At 44.6% G+C, this 23,308-nt stretch overlaps 1 protein-coding gene across 3 annotated transcripts in view; it reads left to right on the top strand.

Moving 5' to 3' along the window:
• Positions 1-23,308, top strand: part of CKAP2 (cytoskeleton associated protein 2) — a 114,093-nt gene that overhangs the window by 21,365 nt on the left and 69,420 nt on the right. Inside the window, exons 8-9 of one of the 3 annotated variants that reach the window (XM_085885094.1) lie at positions 1,431-1,725; positions 20,670-22,535. In XM_085885094.1, coding sequence (XP_085741220.1) covers positions 1,431-1,716 — 286 coding nt within the window. In that variant the 3' untranslated portion in view covers positions 1,717-1,725; positions 20,670-22,535. Of the gene's footprint in view, positions 1-1,430; positions 22,536-23,308 lie in introns of those variants that run through there. The other 2 variants (XM_085885095.1, XM_085885093.1) reach the window with 2 other exon arrangements.

Here is a 23,308-nt window from a genome sequence, read left to right as displayed (position 1 = left end):
TGCTGCGATTCAGTTCAATACTTTTGGAGTTATGTGAATATCAACCAAACAAACACACATATTCACAAATAAATAAATAAATACACAGCAATCAAAACATAACCTTCGCAACAAAGTTTGCGAAGGTAAAAAGATTCTGATTATTTCAACTGTTCCTGTAAGTTTCCTCTGCTGGGTAATGCATTTCACAGCACAGACTCAAGCATGAGAACCAAGGAGCTTTCAAAAGACCTCTGGGATAAAGTTGTGGAAAGGCCCAGATCAGGGGATGGGTTTGAAAATATTTCAAAGACCTTGAATATTCCTTGGAGCACAGTCATGACAATCATTAACAAGTGGAAAGCATATGGTACCACCAACATCCTGCTGAGATAAGGCCATCCTTCCTAACTATATAACCAAGCAAGGAGGAGATTGGCATAAAGGCATGTAGGTCTTTCAAAGTTGCCATTGGCCTCTTGGTGGCCTCTCTGATCAAAGACTGGTCACTGTGCATGTGACAACAATATCCCAAGCACTCCACAAGTCTGGCTTGGACAGTAGGAGGCAAGCCATTGAAGCCATGTAGCAAAAAGTTTTGTGGTCTGATGAAACCAAGAGGGAACTTTTTGGCCTAAATGCAAAAAGTTGCATTTGGCACAAACCCAACACAGCACAATCACCCAAAGAACACCATCCCCACTGTGAAGCATGGTGGTGGTACCATCGTGATATGAGGATGTTTCTCATCAGTGGGGATTAGGGCACTTATCAGGATGGATGGAGCAGAATACTGAAAAATCCAAGAGGAAATCCTGCTGCCTTCTGCAAGAAATCTGAAATTAGGACAGAAATTCATCTTCCAGCATTACAATGACCCAAAGCACACAGCCAAAGCAACACGAGAGTGGCTTAGGAACAAAAAGCCAAATATCCTTGAGTGTCCCAGTCAAAGCCCCAACCTAAATCCAATCGAAAATCTGTGGCATGACTTGAAGATTGCTGTCCATCAAGACTCCCCACACAACTTGACTGAGCTTGAACAGTTTTTCACAGAAGAATGGGAAATATTTCCCATTCAAGGTGTGCAAAGTTGATAGAGACGTATCCCAACAGACTCACAGCTGTAATTACTGTCAAAGGTGCTTCCACCAAGTATTTACTCACGGTGGTGGATACTTATCCAACCAAGATATTCCAACTTTGTATTTTTAATTAATTTTCTGAAATTAGTAGAATTTGTTTTTCACTTGGAAGTTGTGGGTTATGATGTGTAAATAAAGGTGGAAAAAAAGTCTGATTTAATTCCAGGCTATAAGACAACAAAAGGTGAAAAATTTGAAAGGAGGGGGGGGGGGTGTAGAATTTCTATAGGCATTGGAGATTTATTTAAAAAGCTTGCTCACCTGCAGTAAAGAATCACCAAACTACTTTCCCCTCACTTTCCACAGGTTTCTACCCTCAGACTCAGCAAAGCATGTGCGGTTCTTGACACCTGTTCGTCGTTCAATACGCCTCTCCCTTAACGAGCTACGTCACACTGCTATTTGTGAAAGTCGACCCTGTCTCACATCACTGCGTGAGGTCCTCTTGGGAAAAGATGAGGTTCAGAGAGTGGATGAGAATGAGAAGGCCCCGACAGCATTTATCTTTCGGGGTAATGAGCTCGCTGGCTCACCGCCAGGCCTTTGGGAAGCTGTGGATGATGGCCTGGTGGTGCTACGTAAACAGGACTGACCAACAAAGGTACTACCTAGTAAATACTGAAGTATGCAGAGAAAAGAATGGCAACTACCTTGCTTCCCACCTCCATCCCTTGGGAATTGGTGGTGAAGAATAAATTCTGAAGTCATCCTGTACATTTTAAATCATTTATTTAACAAACAATATAAACAAATACATGTATGCATATGGGGTAATCTTAGAGAAAATGACAATCTTTCTCCCGATTCCTAATGTAGATGCATTTCCTCAATAGTGTAGTAGATAGTAGAAAAATCGTGCAAATTATGATACAAGCATCAGATTTGGCATTTCTGTTCTGCAGGGCTTTCTGATCAAATCTGCCTGATTGGCCATTTGAAAAATTTGAAAAAAAAAAAAAAAAAAATTTGAAGTCACAGCTGGCTGAAATTCTTGAAGCGCAAGTGAACATCCCAGACAGAGAACCAAGGGGAGATGCAGTCATCATTGATGGCTCAGCATTATCAATGCCCTACCTCCACGCACTTCAAAGATATTTGATGACTATGCGAAAGAAGACATCATCCCAAAGGTGGAATCCTATGGTGCCAGGTACGAGAGGGTGGAGGTAGTGTTTGATGTGTACAAGAAGTCAAATCTGAAGTCCGAGGCAAGGTCGAAAAGGGGGCAAGGAATCAGAAGAAGAGTGACAGGAACCAGTAAGACCCCAAGTAACTGGAGAAGCTTTCTTCGAGATGACAGCAACAAGACAGCTGTCTCACTTCCTTGTGGAAAAGATGTGTGAAGCACAGACGACAAGCACAGTCATTGTCACAAAAGGAGAAGATGCCATTAGCAACACAAGGAAGTCACTGGATGCTGTGTCTCCATGTTGTCATGAAGAAGCTGACACTCGAATATTTGTACATGCCAGGGATGCAACGACGAAAGTCCATTATCATTAAGGCTAATGACACGGACGTACTAGTCATAGCAATATCTGTACTGCCATCCTTACAGGAACTAGGTCTTGAGAACATGTGGATTGCCTTTGGCCAAGGAGCCAAGGCGCGATGGATTCCAGTCCATGAGGTAGTTTCTGCAATAGGGCCTGAGAAAGCTAGAGGGATCCCATACTTCCATGCATTCACTGGATGTGACGTCGTGTCTGCCTTTCGCGGTAAAGGGAAGAAAACTGCATGGCAGACTTGGAATGTCTTTGATGATGTTTCTGAAACATTCACCAATCTCAGCCAGCATCCAACATTGATTCGTGATCTTGACTTTGGGGTTTTTTGTTTTTTTTTCAAAATTTGGATTGTCAAATGGCCAATCAGGCAGATTTGATTAGAATCCCCTGGAGAACAAATGTGCCAAATTTGATGCTTGTATCATCATTTGCACGATTCCTCTCAAAAATTGCTGTTATCTGTCCCCACTAAAATGGGGTTGAGAGTGATAAAACAAATAATAAAATGTTGATAATTAAAAACTCAATAAATGTATTAAATCTGAAATAGAAAATATATTCAAATATAATATGATTTTAAGTGCTTGAAACATGTATCTATTTTAATTAATATAATCATATCTTTTCTCTGCATGGAAGGATCAACTCTGACCAGTAAAGCTGTCATGAGCAGATTTAATTGGCCTCCCACTAAGTCAAAGTCAGCATTTTCTATTATTTAAATATATATTCAAGATTTTATAGTATGATAAATGTAAGGTACCAGAAAGCTGGATCAAGGAATGTCATTACAACCCAACGAAGAATGTTTGTCCAAGTTGAAGTCCAGATGTATTAAAAAAAAAACCTGCTTGCTTTATATTCCCAAGTTTACTTTGAGGAAGTTGAACCTTCTCCTTCCCATACCATAAAATTGTATGTGATCCATCTTCGTGCCCAAAGGATTGTAGTGTTGACGTCATTCCTGAGCTCGGAGGGAAACTGCACATCTGGTTTTGAAATATATATTATATATATTTCCTCTTAAATAATGCTGATTGCTGCATAAAGCTGAAAATGATTTCCATCTGCAAATACATCAATCTGACAAACTGTGACATCAGCTTTGAAAACGATGAAGAACTGTGTCTCACTGAACAGTGTATAAGAACTTGGGATTCTCAATGTATCTGAGAGATCTGGAACGAGTCTTGTATGTCCAGTAACTCCTATGGGAATATTAAAGTGTTTGTTTGTTGAATAAATGTTCTAATTGTTCAGATGGTTCAGAAATTTCTTCTACACTGAGATACATGGAAATGTTGAGTTCTTTATATGGTGTTTCGTGAGACAGAGTTCTTTTTTTATTTCCAAATGCTGGTGCCACTGTTTATATTCCCAGGTGATCATTTTCAGCCTCCGTGCAGCCGCCAGCTTGATTTGGTTGAAGGATTGTAGCATATATTGTTGTGGGGCCGGGTCTCGGTGGCGAGCATGACCGCAAGATGGAGTAGTAGAGTCGGCTCCACCGAACACCCGGAATTTATAGGTCGTCACCCCGGATAACTCCGGAGGCGACGGGTCACTTAAAGAACCGTGGTCGCCAATACTTCGACGACGTGGGGTAGGGTTAAATGCCAACTTCAATATACCTAAATACCCACGCAGTCCAACTACCAGGGAACCACACCCTCGACAGGCCTCGAGCGGAACGAGCCGTTACCGTGCTTGAACCGTGCGTAACCCAAGCGGATGGTTACCGAGGTCCGTCGGTGCAAATGCACAATTACGGCAGCAACGGCCTTCCTAATCCCCAATATGCACCGTGGCAAACCAATGGCAGAAAGGACAAGGACGAGCTGGGACATTCAACAAAAGGGGAATTTATTTTACAATAATCGGGGAGGGGAAGCACACAAAGAGCAGAGTTATCACAACTACAGTCATGCGCCACTTAACGACGGGGTTACGTTCTGAGAAACGCGTCATTAAGCGACGTCGTCGTTGTGCGAACATAATTTTTATTTTTTTCGTTTTTGAACATAGTTTTCGAACATCGTACTTACACAAACCTCGACACCTAGGTTATATGGTATAGCCTATTGCTCCTTGGCTACAAACCTGTATAGCATGTTACTCTACTGAATACTGCAGGCAATTGTAACACAATTGTAATTATTTGTGTTTCTAAACATAGAAAAGGAGTAAAAAATATATTTTTAATGGTACACCTGTAAGGGCACTTACCATGAATGGCGCTTGCAGGACTGGAAGTTGCTCTGGGTGGGTCAGTGAGTGAGTGGTGAGTGAACGTGAAGGCCTTAATCACTTGTAATTTTGTTTCCAGGTCAATCACTCGATGTGGCCTCTTACTGGCAATATCAGCAGTGGATTTTGTACGCTTCAGGTCCATGATGAACAAAACAACACGAGATTAAATTAAGCACATGGAAAAATGATCCAATCAAGAGATGCGGTAAACACGAGATGTACAGTAGAACAATGCTGCGTGACAGCAAGCTGTTTTACAGTAAACTTTTTTTTTTTAATAAGTAGAAAGAGTACACTTCAAAATAACGATAAAAATACAGTATAGTAAATACATAAACCAGTAACATCGTTGTTTATTATCAAGTATTATGTACTGTACAGTGTACATAATTGTATGTGCTATTTTTATACGACTGGCAGCGCTACATCGGCGGCGACATCACTCGGCGATATGAATGTTTCAGCTACTTTTTTTTCTTTTTGTTTTTTCAGAGCTGGCAGATCCGTCGTATATGCGATCCGTCGTTGCCCGGAACGTCGTTAAGCGGCGCATGACTGTATAAGAAATGTAATGTACAATGAGCAAAGAAAGCACTTACACAGTTGTTACTTATAGACGGGGCCCAAGGACACACACACGCACACAAAAATGCCCAGAAAGATGGACCTCGAGGTCTTTATTGCACCGTCAGCTCAGAGGGAAGACGGGATGAGGGAAGAGAAGCTAGCTTGGACCTGTGCACCTCATGTGGTTCTCGACGATCTTGGGGTAATGGGACTCGAACCCGCAATACGAGGATGCTCCAAGCACCAGGTACGGAGGGTAGCGCCAGGCGTTGACACGCTCCTCCGGCTCGCAGGCAGATGACAACGAGATGATCTCCCGAGTTGAGATGGTCGACCGCCCGCAGCAATGCGCCAGACGAGACGCCTCGGATCTGCGTGATGCAGTCAGCCGCAGACCCAGACGGAGACGCGCACTCAAGCAGACTGGACGCAATTCAATCGCCTTTGTCGCTTTTCTTTTGGGGCCCGTCCGCTCCCGTGGCCTGCTCCCATTGGGTGGACGGCGTGTCGCTTCTCCGCCTTCTTGCCACGGACCGCCCCAACTCTGGTCTGCTCGTTGCCCATTGGGTGGAAAACGACGCATACCCTTATTTGGCGCACAGCCAAAGCGAAACGCTTTGTAACCATATACGGTACGAAATCCACACTGAAACGCACACCGCTTGGGGCATGGAATTCCAGACACGCCCGCATGCCGGCGAGCACACGAAGAGCGCTGACAATGCGAGCAGAGGGTTGTCGTTGTACAATGTAAAAAAAATCCTATCTATAAAATAACCCACAGCGCACGTACAAAATTCCCGTTCAACACAGGGGATGGATTCTAACTAGAAACACACACTTACCGATATAACTGAGCTATCAGGACTCTGGCTGTTGTGTGCAGTTAGCTTCCAAATTCGTACCACCACCCCTCCCCTTTTTACAGACTCTTCCCGAGTCGTCAAATTTGCGCGTGACCAGCATGTGCAAGTTCTCCCCTATACATTTTACCTACGGATCCCTGAGTGTGACATTTGCATACATGTCCCAAAAATAAATAACCTAGTGCGCTGCGTAACTAACTATCAGACTCATACAGACGACTTAACTAAAATTGCCAGTGCAAAGACGAACACAGGTGGGTTAAACTTATTTACAATCTTAACTAATATTTACACTAACCATGGCCCAGGACCTGTCATCGGTGGAATAAAGGCACAGCAATGTTAATCGTTTGTGTGGGTGAGTGCACAGCAGCTGAAGGTCAGTCATCCTCAGGGCCTGCTCAAAAGGTCCCCCTTGAGTGAACACTGTTGTTCACTGTTGCAGTGAACCTTCTTTTTATTTCTTTCCTACCCCCAGCTGCTGGAGGCAACTCACCCTAACACGGAAGGCCATGCGCCGTCCCACAGGCCATTTGAATGTCCTTTATGCAAGAAGAGGTGGCCAGGCTGCTCAATGCAGTCCCTGGCTCCTTTGAATGGATGGATGCAAAAACAAATGAACGCACGGGCTGCTCAAATGCAGTCTCCGTGTATGGCTGCCTGCAGGGTAGTCCTTGCAAAACGCTTGCTGGATGGTCCTGGCGCACATGGATGGATAGTGAACACAGGGGCAATGCAAAAAGGGCTAGCAGGCATGGGGTCATGGCAGAGGCAGGCAAACAAGGCATGGCAAGGCGAGGCAATGCAGACCAGGAAATGCAGCACAAGCAGGCCGGCATGTGAAGCTGGCCGGCCTCTGGTCTGGTCCCGTCAGGTTTGTAGAGGGAGTGCGGTGGTGCCGGCCGCTCTGAAAATGGGCTCGGCACTCCCCTACTGTCTCCCCTCAACCTATCGCCTTTGCCTGTCTCTGTCCATACCCACTCCCTTAATTTGCGACAATCAACCAACAAAATTTAGCCCCTTTTTATTTTATTTTATTATTTTATTTTTATATTTATTTTCCTCCATAATCTCGTCTCCCGAACCCCCTTTATCGTCTTTGTCCGGCTAACCAATCCTGTCCATCTACTCCCAACCCCTAAGTTCCTTCTTTGGAGGGGACTAAGGGAGAGACTAGCATCCTGTCTCGAGGCCCAACAAAGCCTCAGAATAGCCTCCTACAGATTTCAGCCATCTTACCAAGGTGGGTCCAGCAGCCGACGGAGAGCGAAGGGATGGATGGTACGAAGGAGTCCACATTTCCTACCTACCCTATCCTTTATTAACTTTAAACTACCCTGGGGCTTTTCAAAACGCCTGTCACTTTAAACTATTGGTTTGAGAAACCATGATTCCCGTCGTCGGTGTTGGTGTCCCGTTATAAATTTGGGTCGAGCCCTCAAATTTTCACTCGTGCTTTTGCACAATTTCGTGGCTGCACAGTGTGGCTCACATGGCAGGGATTCCCCCTCTGCCGAATCTCAAACTACGGCACCCCCGGGCCCTGAGGCTGTCTCGGAGCCTACCTGCTCCCTATGAACGTGGGGGGTTGCCCTTCCTGGCATTGCCCCCCTCCGATGCCCACGTGGCATTTTGGTGCTCTGGGTCCCGTTTCCGATGGGTCGCCCATGCCAACTACACTATCCCGGTCCCTTGGCCTACTCTGGCCGACTAGTCCGGTGCCCGGGGTGCCCTCTACTCGATACTCACCTTTCAACAGCCACACTCCCAGCCGGTCCATGGACTCCTGCACCCCTCCAAATGGGTTTTGTGCCTTCATACACCACCAACACAGAACGACCTCCTTTTGGTAAATTTAACTAACATTACACTGACCCTGGGGTCACTTGGGTGGGATTCACTCCTCCCCCCCACTCATTCATTCGCACCATGCATTCCACATTCACTCTACTCACTCACTCGGGCCCGCTGTCCCACACTCACTCATTGTACACATTTCCTTTTTTTTTTCATTTCTCACATCACGCTCTAACAACTACGTCCCCACTAACTAGCTCTTGCCCCTCGTCATCCCTTATCTTAATGCACATTCCATTTAACTCAACTGCTAAGCTACGTCCCCACTACACATTCCATGTCTGTCCATGTCTCCCAAATCCATTTGAAATCTAAATCAACTTTCCCACAAACTAGTCCAAGGGCCCCATGGAGAACGGCTCATGCCCCCATGAGGCCGGTCTATCTAAGCTAAACCCATCCCGCTAACTCTTGCTCCTATGCCCAAACAGGATGTCCACCACATCCCTGCCGGGCCGTGTACTTGGAGCGAGCATTTTTTTTTTCTTGCACCACCAAGGCGGTGGTTTACGACTCACTCGTTTGACCCTTTCATCAGGCGATAATCGAGGCTTTGTTATCACCCTGTCAAGCGCTCGCCTTTGAGGGATTCCCCACACAAGCCAACGTGTGCAGCTCACCCGCAACTCACGCTGGGAAATCCCCGGTGACGTCACTCGCCCATGGAACCTGCACGGCTTGCCGTGCAGGCCCGCCTGAGCGTGTCGTCTCGGGGGCTCGCTCCGCGCGTTCCACGAACGAAAGACGCGGCGCGCAGCACGTGATGCCTCGCACACGCGCGTTCCACGAACGGAACACGCGGCGCGCAGCACGTGATGCCTCGCACACGCGCTCGCATGGGGACCCCCGTTTGCCGAATTCAAACAACACTCGCCTCCATTTTAGCCATCCATGAGGCCTTGTTGAATCCCACGCGGAGCGTTTCCATGCCGGATTCCTGCCACGAAGACGCGCGCGTGAGGGCCACTCGCTAAATGCGAAATGGGCCCCTTACTCGACGTCCCGTGAAACCGGCGCGGTTCCCAAAATACTTACTAGCAGCCCATTCGGCTTGCTATACCCGTCTGGATCGGTCCATGTACCAATTCTTCGCATGCACTCACACACGCCATGACACTCGCATTCTGCACACCTTTTGACACACTCATACACTTTACCACACACTCCGGGACAATCACCTCGGGAATGGGAGTCCGCACAAGGGATCCCGAAGCCTCTACTCCCCCCAAACTCTGCATGGACCCTTTGCATCACTTACCCGCACAACCTCATTCGGCCCGACCAGACCTACCGGGTCGCAGTCCGCTTCGAGGGAGCCTACCATCTCCCTCTGTTCCTGAAGGAGGCTATCCTGATGCTTGCACCGGGTGCCGATACATTCTACCAGCTCACCCCCATTGTCCCTCCCTATCTCTACCTGTGTGTGCTCGTCAATTTCCTGTAGTTTCTCCTCTCCTTCTAATTCCCATGTCTCTTCTATTTCTTTTAATTCCTGCGTTTCTGTCTCTGATAATTTCTCCGTCTCCGTGACCTCCTTTGGTTCTTCCGTCGTCCCCTCGTGTCTCACCCAACACATTTCGGTCTCCCCATCAATTATGATGGCATCGCTCGTCATCCTGACCTCACCCGTCTCCATCGCGAGCCGGACACAATTTGCACTCCCTCTGGTCGGTTCGGTCGCTCCGCCACGTGCAAGCACCATTATGCCTTTTATGCCCGCCTGCAGGGCCAACCCTATGCTCTGCATTTCCCCTCGCTGCGTTTGCATATCACCCCTCAGTGCCTGCATATCGTGCGCGTTCGCGTCAATTTTGGCATCCATGGCTCGCGCATTCGCATTCATTTCTGCCAGCATTGCCATCAACTGGCCCATGTCATATGAACTCGGCGCAGCCGATCCGCCATCATGGTGTGTGGAACCAGCCGAAATCGGGGGGGGGGGGGACTTTGACGGAAAGGGGGGGGTCGTCATACGCCGCCCCTGCACCCATTACTACCTCTGAGTTTGGTTGCGGGGGCAGGTCTTCTTGCATGGGAGTGTCCTGCACGGTGGTTTCGTCCTGGGCCATAGATTCCTTTAACACTACATCTATACCCACCTGCTTCAGCTCATCTTGGTTAGCCATGTTGTGTTCCGGGAAATAAATTTCACTCGCTCACAATTTTGGGGAACGGGAGGGGGGAGGGTTTGCTCCCTACCCCCTGATCCGAATCCCGTGAATTTCTCTACGGAGGCGGAGGGGTTCAAAACCGGCTCCTGACACCATTTGTTGTGGGGCCGAGTCTCGGTGGCGAGCACGACCGCGAGATGGAGCAGTAGTCGGCTCCACCGAACACCCGGAATTTATAAGTCGTCTCCCAGGATAATTCCGGAGCCGACAGGTCACTTAAAGCAGTGGTTCTCAACTTTTTGGAGCCGCGACCCCCCCAAAAATTAAAGTTGGGGTTCGTGACCCCCCTCCTGACTCACACTTGAAACACACTGCAGTGACGTCACGGAGCGCATAAAAAAATCCACAGTGCCTGGAGCACATTGGTCAACGCCGAGGTACTGCCAGCTGTTAAAACTAAACAGAACTAAACTAAACTGGCATCACAAATTAATTATCTACACTCTGATGTATAACCCAGTAAAAACAGCCAGCCACATTCGTAAAAAAGGCTTCTGTAATTGCAAAGAGCGGTATGCAGCCTATTTATGCACGGGACACAGACTGGAAGATTGGGCGACCCTCTGCTGCAGACAGAGGTTACTATCACACATGACAGCGACCAGACGTACACAAACCTTGCATTACTGACCAAAAATATACAAAAAACAAAACAAAAACTAAATCAATTTGGCTTTAAGTACAGTTTTAAATTGTATTCAAGATCCGACAGCACAACTCATTGTGAAGGAGGCAACAGGACTGCTTTACAAGCTGATGGCAATAGGCTATCATTCATTCTCATATAGCTGGGCCTGCAAAACAACTTTCAGTGTCCCTACAGGCTTATTATTCTCAGTTCATTCACAGTTCTTATAACAGTTATGCCTGTTGTAGGCTTGTAGCCGATTATCATTCATCTCATTTTGCATTTTCCCCTTTATAACAACGATTCTCAATGGGGTTTCAGTTTCATTTTTTTTCAGATTGAACACAATAATTCAGATAATACTGACTCACAATAATTCATATAATAGACTCAAAATAATTGAACACAATAATTCAGATAATACTGACACAATAATTGAACAATAATTTAGATAATACTGACTCACAATAATTCTTTTTTTTAACAGTTACATCTGTAAAGGCACAGGCTTGTATTGTCAGATAGTATTCACTTACTCATTTTAGTGGGATGGCTGGGCCTGTTTCTTTGAACAAAGCAGCTGTATTCTTGGTTTTAATCTGGAGACTACAACACGAAGATCATCGTCAACTCTAATGAGCCGTGATCTGTATTTGTTCTTGATAAATGTCAGTGAGGAAAAGGTCTTCTCACAAAGGTATGTAGATCCAAATGGAATAAGTACATCAATTGCAGCTTTTGATAGTCCTGGGTATTCTGCGGCCACTGACAGCCAGAATTCCTCCGGTGTGGATGAGGCAAAAGCGGTCTTTAATGTGCGGTCAGAGGAGAGGTCCAAGAGCACATCCTCAAGCTCCGATGACAGGTGTCGGGCAGATGAGGTGATGAAAGGCTGGCGTATCCAGTCGTTTCTCTCTGGGGTGTTGTCTTTTGGGAAGTACCTATTGAAGTGGCCAAGCAGGCTTCTGAGGTGAGTAGCAATAAGTCCTTTTATTGTTTGGATGCTTATGTCAAATTTGTCCATGAAGTCCTCAAGCTCAGGGAACATTTCCACACTGTCTTCTTCAATTCGCGCTGCCCACCGCTCAAGCTTCTTAGAAAACACTGTAACCTTGTCAGAAAGCGTGAGGACATTGATGTTTGGGCCTTGGAGAGACAAGTTTAGACTGTTCAGTTTATCAAATATGCCTGCCAGATATGCAAGGCCAGTAACCCATGTGGGGTTGGTCAGGTGGTCAGCGAGGGGGGAGCCGCAATCTGAGAGGAAAATGCGAACCTCCTCACGCAGTTCAACCAGTCTGGTTAAAACTTTCCCCCGTGATAGCCATCTGACCCCCGTGTGAAATAGTAGAGATTCGTGTTCCGATCCCATTTCCTGGCAGTGTGGAAAACAGTCTGGTATTCATCGGACGAGATTTGTTGAAGTTCACCACTTTAATTGTTGTTTGGAGAACATTGCGGAGTTGTGGCTCGAGGTTCTTGATGGCGAGGGCCTCTCTGTGAATAATGCAATGAGTAAATTTGACATGCGGCACCACTTCCAAAACTTTAGCTTTCACTCCCCTTCTTGTCCCCTGCATGGCGCCAGCTCCATCTGTACACACAGAGATGCAATTTTCCCAACTTAGCCCCTCCTCGCGCATTTTACTGTCCAGTTTGTTAAAAATGTCACGACCAGTGCAAGTTCCTTCAAGTGTCGAGAAAAACAACATATCCTCGTACATTTTCCCCTCGTAGCTGTATCTTGCAAAAACAAGCAACTGTGCATCACTGGAAACATCCGTTGTTTCGTCAATTTGGAGGGAAAATCTTCCACTTTTCTTCACTCGTTCAATGAGCTGCTCTTTCATGTCGTTGGCCATTTCACCAATGCGCCTCGCCATTGTGTCATGAGACAGTGGAATAGTCTCAAGTGTGCTAGCTATTTTTTCACCATGCATAGCTCTGGTCATTGCAATCGCTGCTGGGCGGATCAGGCTCTCTGCAATAGTATGGGGCTTTTTGGATTGAGCAACCAGGTATGCCACTTCATATGAAGCCAACAGGGCTTTGACAGGGATTGTAGAATGCTCACGTACAGTCGTCTTTTGGCTCTGTAGTTCTCACTCCTTTCGACGAAAAAAATCTAATGGTTTGTCAATGTAGGATGGGTGTTTGGTTTATAAATGTCTCTTCAATTTCACTGGTTTCAAGCTTTCGTGAGCAAGCACTTCTGAACACAGAACACACTGTGGATGTTCCACTTCATTTTTGGCTAGGCATGTGAATCCGTACTGCAGAAAGTCAGTCTGATATTTCCGACACTTGTTGGAGGCCAAATCTGCCACCGGCGCCTTACGTTTTTCAGTTGAACTAGTAACAGTTGGCCCACCTTCACATGTGTCGTCTTGGTCCACATCTTGAGCTGACACGTTTTTTGACAAGCCACCTATCCATATTCAGCCACCTTGCAGTAGTTAGCTTGCGCTAACATTGCTTTCAGCACGCACGCACGCGCACACACACACACAAACACAAACACACACACACACACACACACACACACACACACACACACACACACACACACACACACACACACACACACACACACACACACACACACACACACACACACACACACTTCACTTGCTGCTCAAATCTGTTTCATAATGAATACATTATAACATTGGTATGGGAGATTTAATTGACAAAATCATTTTCAAAAAATATTTATGAATTTCTTTATTATATATTTGTTTGTTTATTTGTTTTGACAACTTTCCCGCGACCCCCTGGTTGAGAACCATTGACTTAAAGGACCGTGGTCGCCAATACTTCGACGGCGTGGGGTAGGGTTAATTGCCAATTTCATTATACCTAAATACCCACGCAGTCCAACTACTGGGGAACCACACCCTCGGCAGGCCTCGAGCGGAACGAGCCGTTACCGTGCTCGAACCGTGCGTAACCCGAGCGGATGGTTACCGAGGTCCGTCGGTCCAAATGCACAATTACGGCAGCAACAGCCTTCCTAATCCCCAATACGCACCGTGGCAAACCAATGGCAGAAAGGACAAGGAGGAGCTGGGACATTCAACAAAAGGGGAATTTATTTTACAATAATCAGGGAGGGGAAGCACACAAAGAGCAGAGTTATCACCACTATAAGAAATGCAATGTACAATGAGCAAAGAAAGCACTGACAGTTGTTACTTATAGACGGGGCCCAAGGAGACACACACGCACACACAAATGCCCAGAAAGAGATGGACCTCAAGGTCTTTATTGCCCCATCAGCTCAGAGGGAAGATGGGCTGAGGGAAGAGAAGCTAGCTTGGACCTGTCCACCTCGTGTGGTTCTCGACGATCTTGGGGTTATGGTACTCGAACCCGCAACACGAGGCCGCTCCAAGCACCAGGTACGGAGGGTAGCGTCGGGTGTTGGCACGCTCCTCCGGCTCACAGGCAGGCGACACGAGATGATCTCCCGATTTGAGATGGTCGACCACCCGCAGCAATGCGCCAGACGAGACGCCTCGTATCCGCGCGATGCAGTCAGCCGCAGACCCGGACGGAGATGCGCACTCGAGCAGACTGGACGCAATTCAATCGCCTTTGTCGCTTTTCATTTGGGGCCCGTCCGCTCCCGTGGCCTGCTCCCTGCTCCCATTGGGTGGACGGCGTGGCGTGGCTCCACCTTCTTGCCAAGGACCACCCCGACTCTGGTCTGCTCGTCGCCCATTGGGCGGAAAACGACGCATACCCTTATTTGGTGCGCAGCTAAAGCGAAACGCTTTGTGACCATATACGGTGCGAAATCCACACCGAAACGCACACCGCCTGGGGCATGGAATTCCAGACACGCCCGCATGCCGGCGAGCACACGAAGAGCGCTGACAATTTCGCGAGCAGAGGGTTGTCATTGTCGTTGTTGATGTAAAATGTAAAAATTCCTATCTATAAAATAACCCACAGCGCACGTACAAAATTCCCGTTAGACACAGGGGATGGATTCTAACTTGAAACACACACTTACCGATATAACTGAGCTATAAGTACTCTGGCTGTTGTGTGCAGTAAGCTTCCAAATTCGTAACAATATGTCAAACCCAGATATGTAGGTTCTCTCCCGGAACAGAATGACATCAAGACTGTAACCCTTTGGGTATCTTGATGGATTTCTATAGCATGTAGCATGTTAAAAGTCAGTCCACTTCTAACAGACTGGGGAAATATATACCACGTTGAAGCAATCAGACCTTGGTGAATGCATCTGGACATTTCCTGAGACCAACATTCCAGTTGAGCTGAAATATTCCCTGTCCAGCTTGCTGGTGCCTTATATGTAATCCTTTCATTAAAAATCCCTGAGCAAACAAGATTGACTTAAATGATAGGCAATTCTTTTATACTGAATTATGATGAAAGTTTAAATTGAAAGGTCAACCTATTTTGAACATCTTTACTAGACAGGTTGATCATCTTTCAATACAGAGGCAAGATATTGTTGTGGGCCAGGGTCTGGTGGAGAGACGACCACGAGGTGGGGGAAACTACGTTGATTCCCACCAGACTCCCCGGAATTGTAGACTGTCGCTCACGGATAATTCCGTGACGCGTGGGTTGCTTAACCGACCGTGGACGCCAATACCTCAACCGCGTGGCGTAGGGTCCGCCTGTCTAGAATCAAGTTACCTAATTAACCATGTGGTTTCGACTACCGGGGAACCACGCCCTCGGTACGCCTTGCCCGAACTGGATCACTCTACCAACTACCTACTACCTTTCCGGATCGGTCGAGCTTTATCCTTTCCTATATCCTTTCTATATCCTTTCCGGATATATATATATAAATATATATATAAATATATATAAAAATATATATATATAAATATATAAATATATATATATATATATATATATATATATATAAATATAAATAAATATATATATATATATAAATATATATATATATATATATATATAAATATAAATATATATATATATATATATATATATATATATATATATATATATATATATATATATATATATATATATATATATATATATATATATATATATATATATATATATATATATATATATATATATATATATATATATATATATATATATATATATATACAAATATATATATATATATATATATATATATATATATATATATATATATATATATATATATATATATATATATAAACATATATATAACATGTCTTGTAGAAAGTAGTACATTGGTCAAAAGTTTGAGTGTGGGGATTTCCAAATTGATGATAGGTTTCATTTGCCATTATATGGTTTCTTTACATGTTTTGATTGTATTTTTTATCATTATAAGTGCAGAAGTATATAATCTGCGATATGAATGTAGCATGACTCACCTTCTTCTGAAAATTGATCGCCAAACAGTCATTTCAAGGTGGCTACAGTGATGACCTTCTGGTTATTTACCACCGGAGCAGGTGCACTTCCTGTGCTACTTGCATGTCAACAAATAATTATTAGTAGCATCATCAAATGGATTAAAACAAAAATTTCATTTTCACATATGTTATTAATATGCATCTTAGGAAATATAATGGGAGGGTTATATTTGTATAAGGATGGTAAGTAGACCATTAAAATGCTTGTAATTCTGTTGCCATGGTAACCAAAAATCCTAATGTTTTTGGCATTATTTAAATATTGCATTCAGAATAGTTAATTAGCTGACATAATATTTTAGGCAGAGGTATTTTATATTAAATTAATTAATCTTATTATTTAATGTATAAATGCTATTCCGCTTAAAACTTTTACATGTAACCAGGCCTCTAATTGGTCTGTGGCAAGTGGGTTCTATATCTAATTTTTAAGGTATGGGTCAATGTGTAAGTGTGCCAAGGTTCATGCTTTTAACACAAAATGCACATACCACTGCCTTAGCCACCCTACTATTATGGGTATGTTTTGTTTAATTGATAACATGGTCACTTGCACATATATTATGCAACATTCCAATGCGGTTTCATGCATACTATAGCAACATACGTACCTTTTGCTGTGGAGATCTGCTTCAATGTTGTCGTCTGCTGGTATGTCAATTTGGAAGAGAGGGAGTATTCATTGTTTCAAAATGCATTTTGTAATATTTTTATTACTTTATTTAAACAAGACAATGAAAATGTTATCTTAAATATCCAGCCTGATATTAGTTGTGTACATGATTTTTAAATAAAATAAAATAATTGAATCATTTGACATGTCAAATATTCTATGAATTTTCTTTTAACTATGGGTATTTTTATTGAGAAAAAAATAAGTATTTTAGAAGATAAGGGCCGTATTTATGTATATGTCGAAATTATTTACCTGAGGGTGACAGACGTATGAGAAACTCAAAACTTCGCAATACCTTTTTAATATATGTGCTAAATCGTTCGGGTCAACATTGGGAGGATAACAGATTTGACACTAGAAACAAGCCCCAATACATTGTATTGCACTCCCTAATCGTGTAAACCATGCAATGGTTTTATAACAAACACAAAGCAATGAAACAATTTGAATAATGCTCAACGTATAATGTAAGATTGATATCCATGGTCAAACATAGTCCTATCTTGGAAAAAAATGGTGGCCATCTTGAAAAAAAGGGCAGCCATCTTGGAAATTTTATGTCAAAAGTATAGTGGCAATTTTCAGGATGTTATGTTCTATTAATGTGCCAAGTTTAGTACTATTTCCATTAAAATTACCCTAACTTTATCATTCTGCATTTTTCATTTTTTCACGAGGCGAGTTTCGATTTGAGGGTAGTAGTGGTAAAAAATGCAATTTTTTTCCAATTTTGCAATTCCTCGGGCAGAGCAGGCCTCTGGATTCTGTTCCCTAAGGGTCTGAACTTGCAAAAAAAAGTGGCCTGCAAAGTATATCTTTCCGTGACAGGTAACTTCATTTTTAAGGCCCTTTTTGGACCTTGGATCCCAGACTACAGAGGGTACCGTGAGTTGTCGTGGATTTTGCCTCCGAGATGAAATGGAGTGGGGATAAAATAAAAGGGAAAAATGATTTAATAACCTAACTAAAGCCCATCGCAACGCACCCCCGTGTCTTCCCACTACACAAGGAAGGGATCTATCTACACGTATATTAATGGAATAACTGACTCGGGACAACTGTGCGTTGAATGCATACGGTTCCGAGAACCGTAACAATATGATTATGTAAATTAAAATTAAAATAGGTTCATTTTCAAGCACAAAAAATCATACCATATTTGAGTAAATTTTCAATGACAGATTGAAAACAGGACATTTATTTTAATATCAAGTTTAATTGACAACATTTTGTTATTGTTTTTATCACCTTCAAACCCATTATTTTAATTTTGGAGAAATTGCAGACAGTGGTAATGTACATACTGCCACATGTGTAGTACTTTGTGAATGGGCATATGTAGAGTGCGAAAATCCATGGAGGAAACGTCACCTGGGTGAGGTGTATTTCAGCTCGGTTTGAAGAAATGAGGCAAATCATGAAGCATCGTGCTCTCAGAGAGAGCTGGGGAGTGTAAGAGTCTGAACTGAAGTGCAGTCGGGAGTGGTTTGGGATTCTGACCACCGATAATTTGTCAAGACCCGTAATGTGTTGAGTCCTAATCGTACTTGGAGAGCTATGCCAAAACACAAGCGGTGACTTGTTCCTTTCCATCTGCTCTGAGTGCAAGAGCACAGACTGCTGTGTAAACCATGACTGCCGATGCTACCTCTGCACCACTACCAGAGATGTGCTCTATTCCCCTCTTGTTTTATCCTTCCCCAGAAATTTTGATTTATTTTCCTTCCTTCCACTCCTCGACCTGCTTGTATAAGGATCATGGCAGTTATGTACAAATGTGCTTCTATTGTCATCATATTGTTTAGAAAGTTTGAGCATGCCATCTTGCTCTGGCTTGGCAGGAAGGCCTCACTGTTGCCAAAGCCGTTACATTTTAGGAGCTAAGACAAGCTTCCCACCATTGACATTCAAATTTTTTAAATTAGGCCGCTTAGTTTATCTTGGGGCAACACACCCAACGTGGCCAAAGTCCACCAAGGCACAGTCACATTACAATACATTTTCCACTCTACTTTTTAACTAATTTCTGAATATTTATCTTAAACTTCCTTCATTACAGGTTTCCCCTTCAAGATTTCCTTGCATGTTATATTTGTATCACGCGTGTACACCTACAACAATTTGATAAAAAAAATTCTGCTTCAGTTGTGTTTTCACTTGTTGCAAGTTGAAGACGTCTTGCTTTAACGGCCACAATTATTCCCAGATTCTTGTGACTGTCAGGGGATGTTTTGGCCCAAGTCTTGAATGAACTGGATAGCCAAATCTGGTGTTCAATTAAGGTTTGGGCAGGAATTTGGAATGAGTTCATGGTGCCAGCAAAAGCCCACCTCCTCTTTGCGAAGGACACCGTGGGATCTTTAATGTCCACCAAGTAATGCAGCCAGACATAATTCCGAGTTTAACATCCATCCGAGGGACGGCACAAACATTGATCAATCCCTCTGCTTGTGAAACAACAGACCAGATCAACAGTTTATAGCTGGGTCAAGATTCAAATCCAGGCTGGATGGTTTAGAGTGTGCGTACCACTCAGCCATTCTGACAGCCCCCTTGCAAGATTAAGACTAAAACGTAAAAATAATTTCAACAGACTTGTGTTTATCATTTATTGTCACACCTGAAATTACTGGAAAAAGAGATGTAACAAGTTCAAACAACACTTTCAATCATGAATTCTGACTGTAAAATCACAGTACACTGCAATACAAAGAAATGTTGGCAATACCCATCTCTACTTACATGAACAAACTGCACACAATGGATGGATGCACTTTGATTCCCTTTCCACCTTGGTGAAGTGTATCATGCTTTTATGTAACATGTCGGGACGTGTTGCATCGATGTTCATATATTGCAGCCGACAGCATTGACAATTGCTTGTACATTCAACGCATGCACCATACCATAAATGATGTGGGATAATCATATTAGCACATGCAATACCTTGACATTTTATCTCCTTGCTTTGAGGTAGCATAACCTTCATAACCATTCTCATCCAACCTTCAGCTGACAAGATCTTTGCCTCGATTTTCCTGGGATGGGAAGGGAATCCTTCTGATTGTATTTTTGTGGGTCACAGAGTCAAATCAGAGGAATATTACTCCAGCATTGTGGAAAAAGTTGCAGCAGGCTAGGAAGGAGAAATGCCGAGGAAAGGTGTGCAGCTCCTTCATGACAACACAGCTGTGCACAAAGCCAATGTTATATTGACTGCCATTGATACTGAGCCCAGACCTGGCTCCTAGTGCCAATTCTGTTTTTATATTTGAAGCTCCACCTCAATGCCCATGCGTTCGCTGATCAAAGGAGCAATCTGAAAACTGTGTTTTATCAGTTTCAATGGCTTGAAGAACAAATGGTCAGAGCAAGTGCATCAAAGTCAAGGGACAGTTGAAAAATGGAAAGATGGCTGTTGGTTCTAGTACCTCAAACCTTTTCAAAACACCTTGTAATGGCAAGGCAAAGATGATTCACTTAAAAGTCTTATCATTATGGTGAACAATCAACTTATTTACAAAAACAAAAATCTTTTTCTGGACATTAAATGTTCTCCCCCCCCCCACCCCCCTTTTTCCGACATAATTGAGGCTCATGGAAGAGAGGCAATGGAGGAGAAAAAGGCGAATCACCGAACCGACAGGGGGGAGGGGAGCAAGAAGCAGAAGAATGAACATGAAAATAGTGAGGAAATTGCAACTGATCTGAATGAGGCCCAGAAGAGTACACAACCCCTGTACAAGGTGAAATCCAGCACAAAACACACGAAGGCATGCAACTGGATGCACAAGTGCGTTACTTAAACACAACCAACATTTCATAAAAACTGTCAAACAAGACGATGCTCGAACAGACATGCTCAGCTTTCCAACAGTTTGTCAGAACAGAAGACGTCATCTGGCCATGAAGGACCCCAGAACCAGAACTGTAAGACCTTTGGTGTGAACAATGCAAGATTGATTACACTCATGTGTACGTGTCACCGTCAGGCGGGTTTATTGTGTTCAGTGCGATGCTGATGCTTGTAGAATGATAATGCCTAATGGTATGAAATATATATATATATATATATATATATATATATATATATATATATATATATATATATATATATATATATATATATATATATATATATATTGTTACGGCTGTGGAAATTCGCAGGACACCACAAAGGTCCTCAGTTCAGTTAGATCGATAAATCTGTGTTCAGTTAGATTTCCCCACCGTTGTTTAATGGGATTTATTCGTGTAACAGGGCTGTGATCCTTTGAGATAGTGTTTTTCTTTTCCTATCGTTATTTTGGACCAACCACATCTCAACCACCATTACAACAACCAACATCGCTCCCATAACCACAACGCCAACCACGCCACCATCACCACAACCACGATCGCTTCCACCACCAATCACAACCAAATCACCACCACCAACGTCGCTCTCGACAACCGCTTCACGGCGGCCTCCACCGCCACCACAAACATCGCTCCCACACAACAACAATTACGCCAACCACCGAACCACCTTCCCCGCTACGCCAACTGTTGATCCCCTTCTCCACAAACCACATCACAACCCTCTCCGCTCATGTAAACCGTCTCTACGAAGCGAAGGAAACCAGAGGAGTTCCGATGGTGCGCGGATTTTCCTGCCCGTTTTCCCCGCGCTTTGGTGTGGGGGAAGGGCGATGCGGGTCAAAGGCCATGTGCAGGAGGGGCCTTATTTTGAGAGAATGAATCTCCCTGGATCTGTGCCAAGAATGATTCGGCCCCCGTGAGGCGCGCGGGGAGGGGGGCGAGAGGGCACGCCCCTTTTCTGGAAGCTTCCCGCAGGAGCTGGAAGTGGGGTGGAGCGAGGCATTGGAACTGAGGAATATAAGGGCGCGCAGGACGCCAAGTAAGGTGTTGTTGTTGGTGTCTTCTTCGTGGTGGTTTCATCTTGGTCTTCGGAGAGTCTTGGGTTTGGTGGTTCGGGTCGAGTCGTTGGAGCTCGCAGTCTGTGGGGAGTCCGGGCGTGGCACGAGGGACGCGGATGGGAGGCGCCGCTTTGCAGCTCTGCCGCGCAGGCTGCGCACCCGGGAGAGCGCCGGAGAGAGCTCGCCCACCATCACACCACGAGGGTGCAGGTAACCTACAACGGTCTCATGGGGTCCGTTCGGTCAACCAGGCTCCATGCCATAAAGGTCTACGGACCCTGTCTGGCGCCCTCGTCATTGAGGGTGGCCTTTTCCTTTCTTTTGAATGAATGTTGGTGGCGCAGTGTCCTGTAAGTAAAAACTGTTAATTGACTAGATAATTGCTGATAGACGGTCGTAGTGCTTTCACCTTGCTCGTGTCTTTGTCCCCGTCCCGTGCATGATTGTTTGCCCGTATACGTGTTCTTGAATACCTGCATTGATTGCATGGCTGTATATGTGCATGTGTGAAAATAATAAATGTGCTGGTCTAAATGTAAACCGTTCATCGTGTCTTTTCCCCCATTGGAACGCCATATTGCATCTCGGAATATTAGTTGGGTTTTAAATACCCGTTAAATAGAATCGGATCCGGCGAGGTCGGGTGATAATACCCACTCGGTCATCACTGAAGAACGGAACGGACCGCTTGATCGGTTCGTGTCCAAGCCGACCTGCGTCGAGGTACGGTCTCCCGGTTGGCTACCCGCGCAGGTACTTAGGTATATCGATATTCAGCGATTGACCCTATTTTGCGCGGGTAGATAATTGGCTAGGCCGTGGTGGGGTAGAAGACCCACCTGTGACATGGTCCCGGCGTTGTTCCGGAAGGTCACGACTGAATTGCCCATTCGGTGGGCGATGCGGCTATTAGGGAAACGCAGTCGATCGCACGCCGGTGGGCGTGAATTAGTAACAATATATATATATATATATATATATATATATATATATATATATAAAATACATATATATATATATATATATAAAATACATATATATATATATATATATATATATATATATATATATATATATATATATTGTCGCGGATTCGCGCCCGCCGGCGTGCGAACGGCCACGTAACTCGAATCGCGGCACGTCGCCCACCGGACGGACAATCCAGTCGTGACCCTCTCGGACTAACGCCGGGAACCAGTCACGGGTGGACCTTTCGGTCTCACCGCGATCGAGCCAATCGGCCCCCGCGTGGGATAGGGTTGCTCGCCAAATTCGACCTACCTAAGTACCCACACGGAGGGTAGACCGGGCGA

The sequence above is a fragment of the Eptatretus burgeri genome, chromosome 6, assembly GCF_056783735.1.
Source record: "Eptatretus burgeri isolate ZD-2024b chromosome 6, Ebu_testis_v1, whole genome shotgun sequence".
Taxonomy (NCBI): domain Eukaryota; kingdom Metazoa; phylum Chordata; class Myxini; order Myxiniformes; family Myxinidae; genus Eptatretus; species Eptatretus burgeri.
The sequence above is the reverse complement of the archived record's forward strand: the minus strand, read 5'-3'. Positions and strand labels throughout refer to the sequence as shown.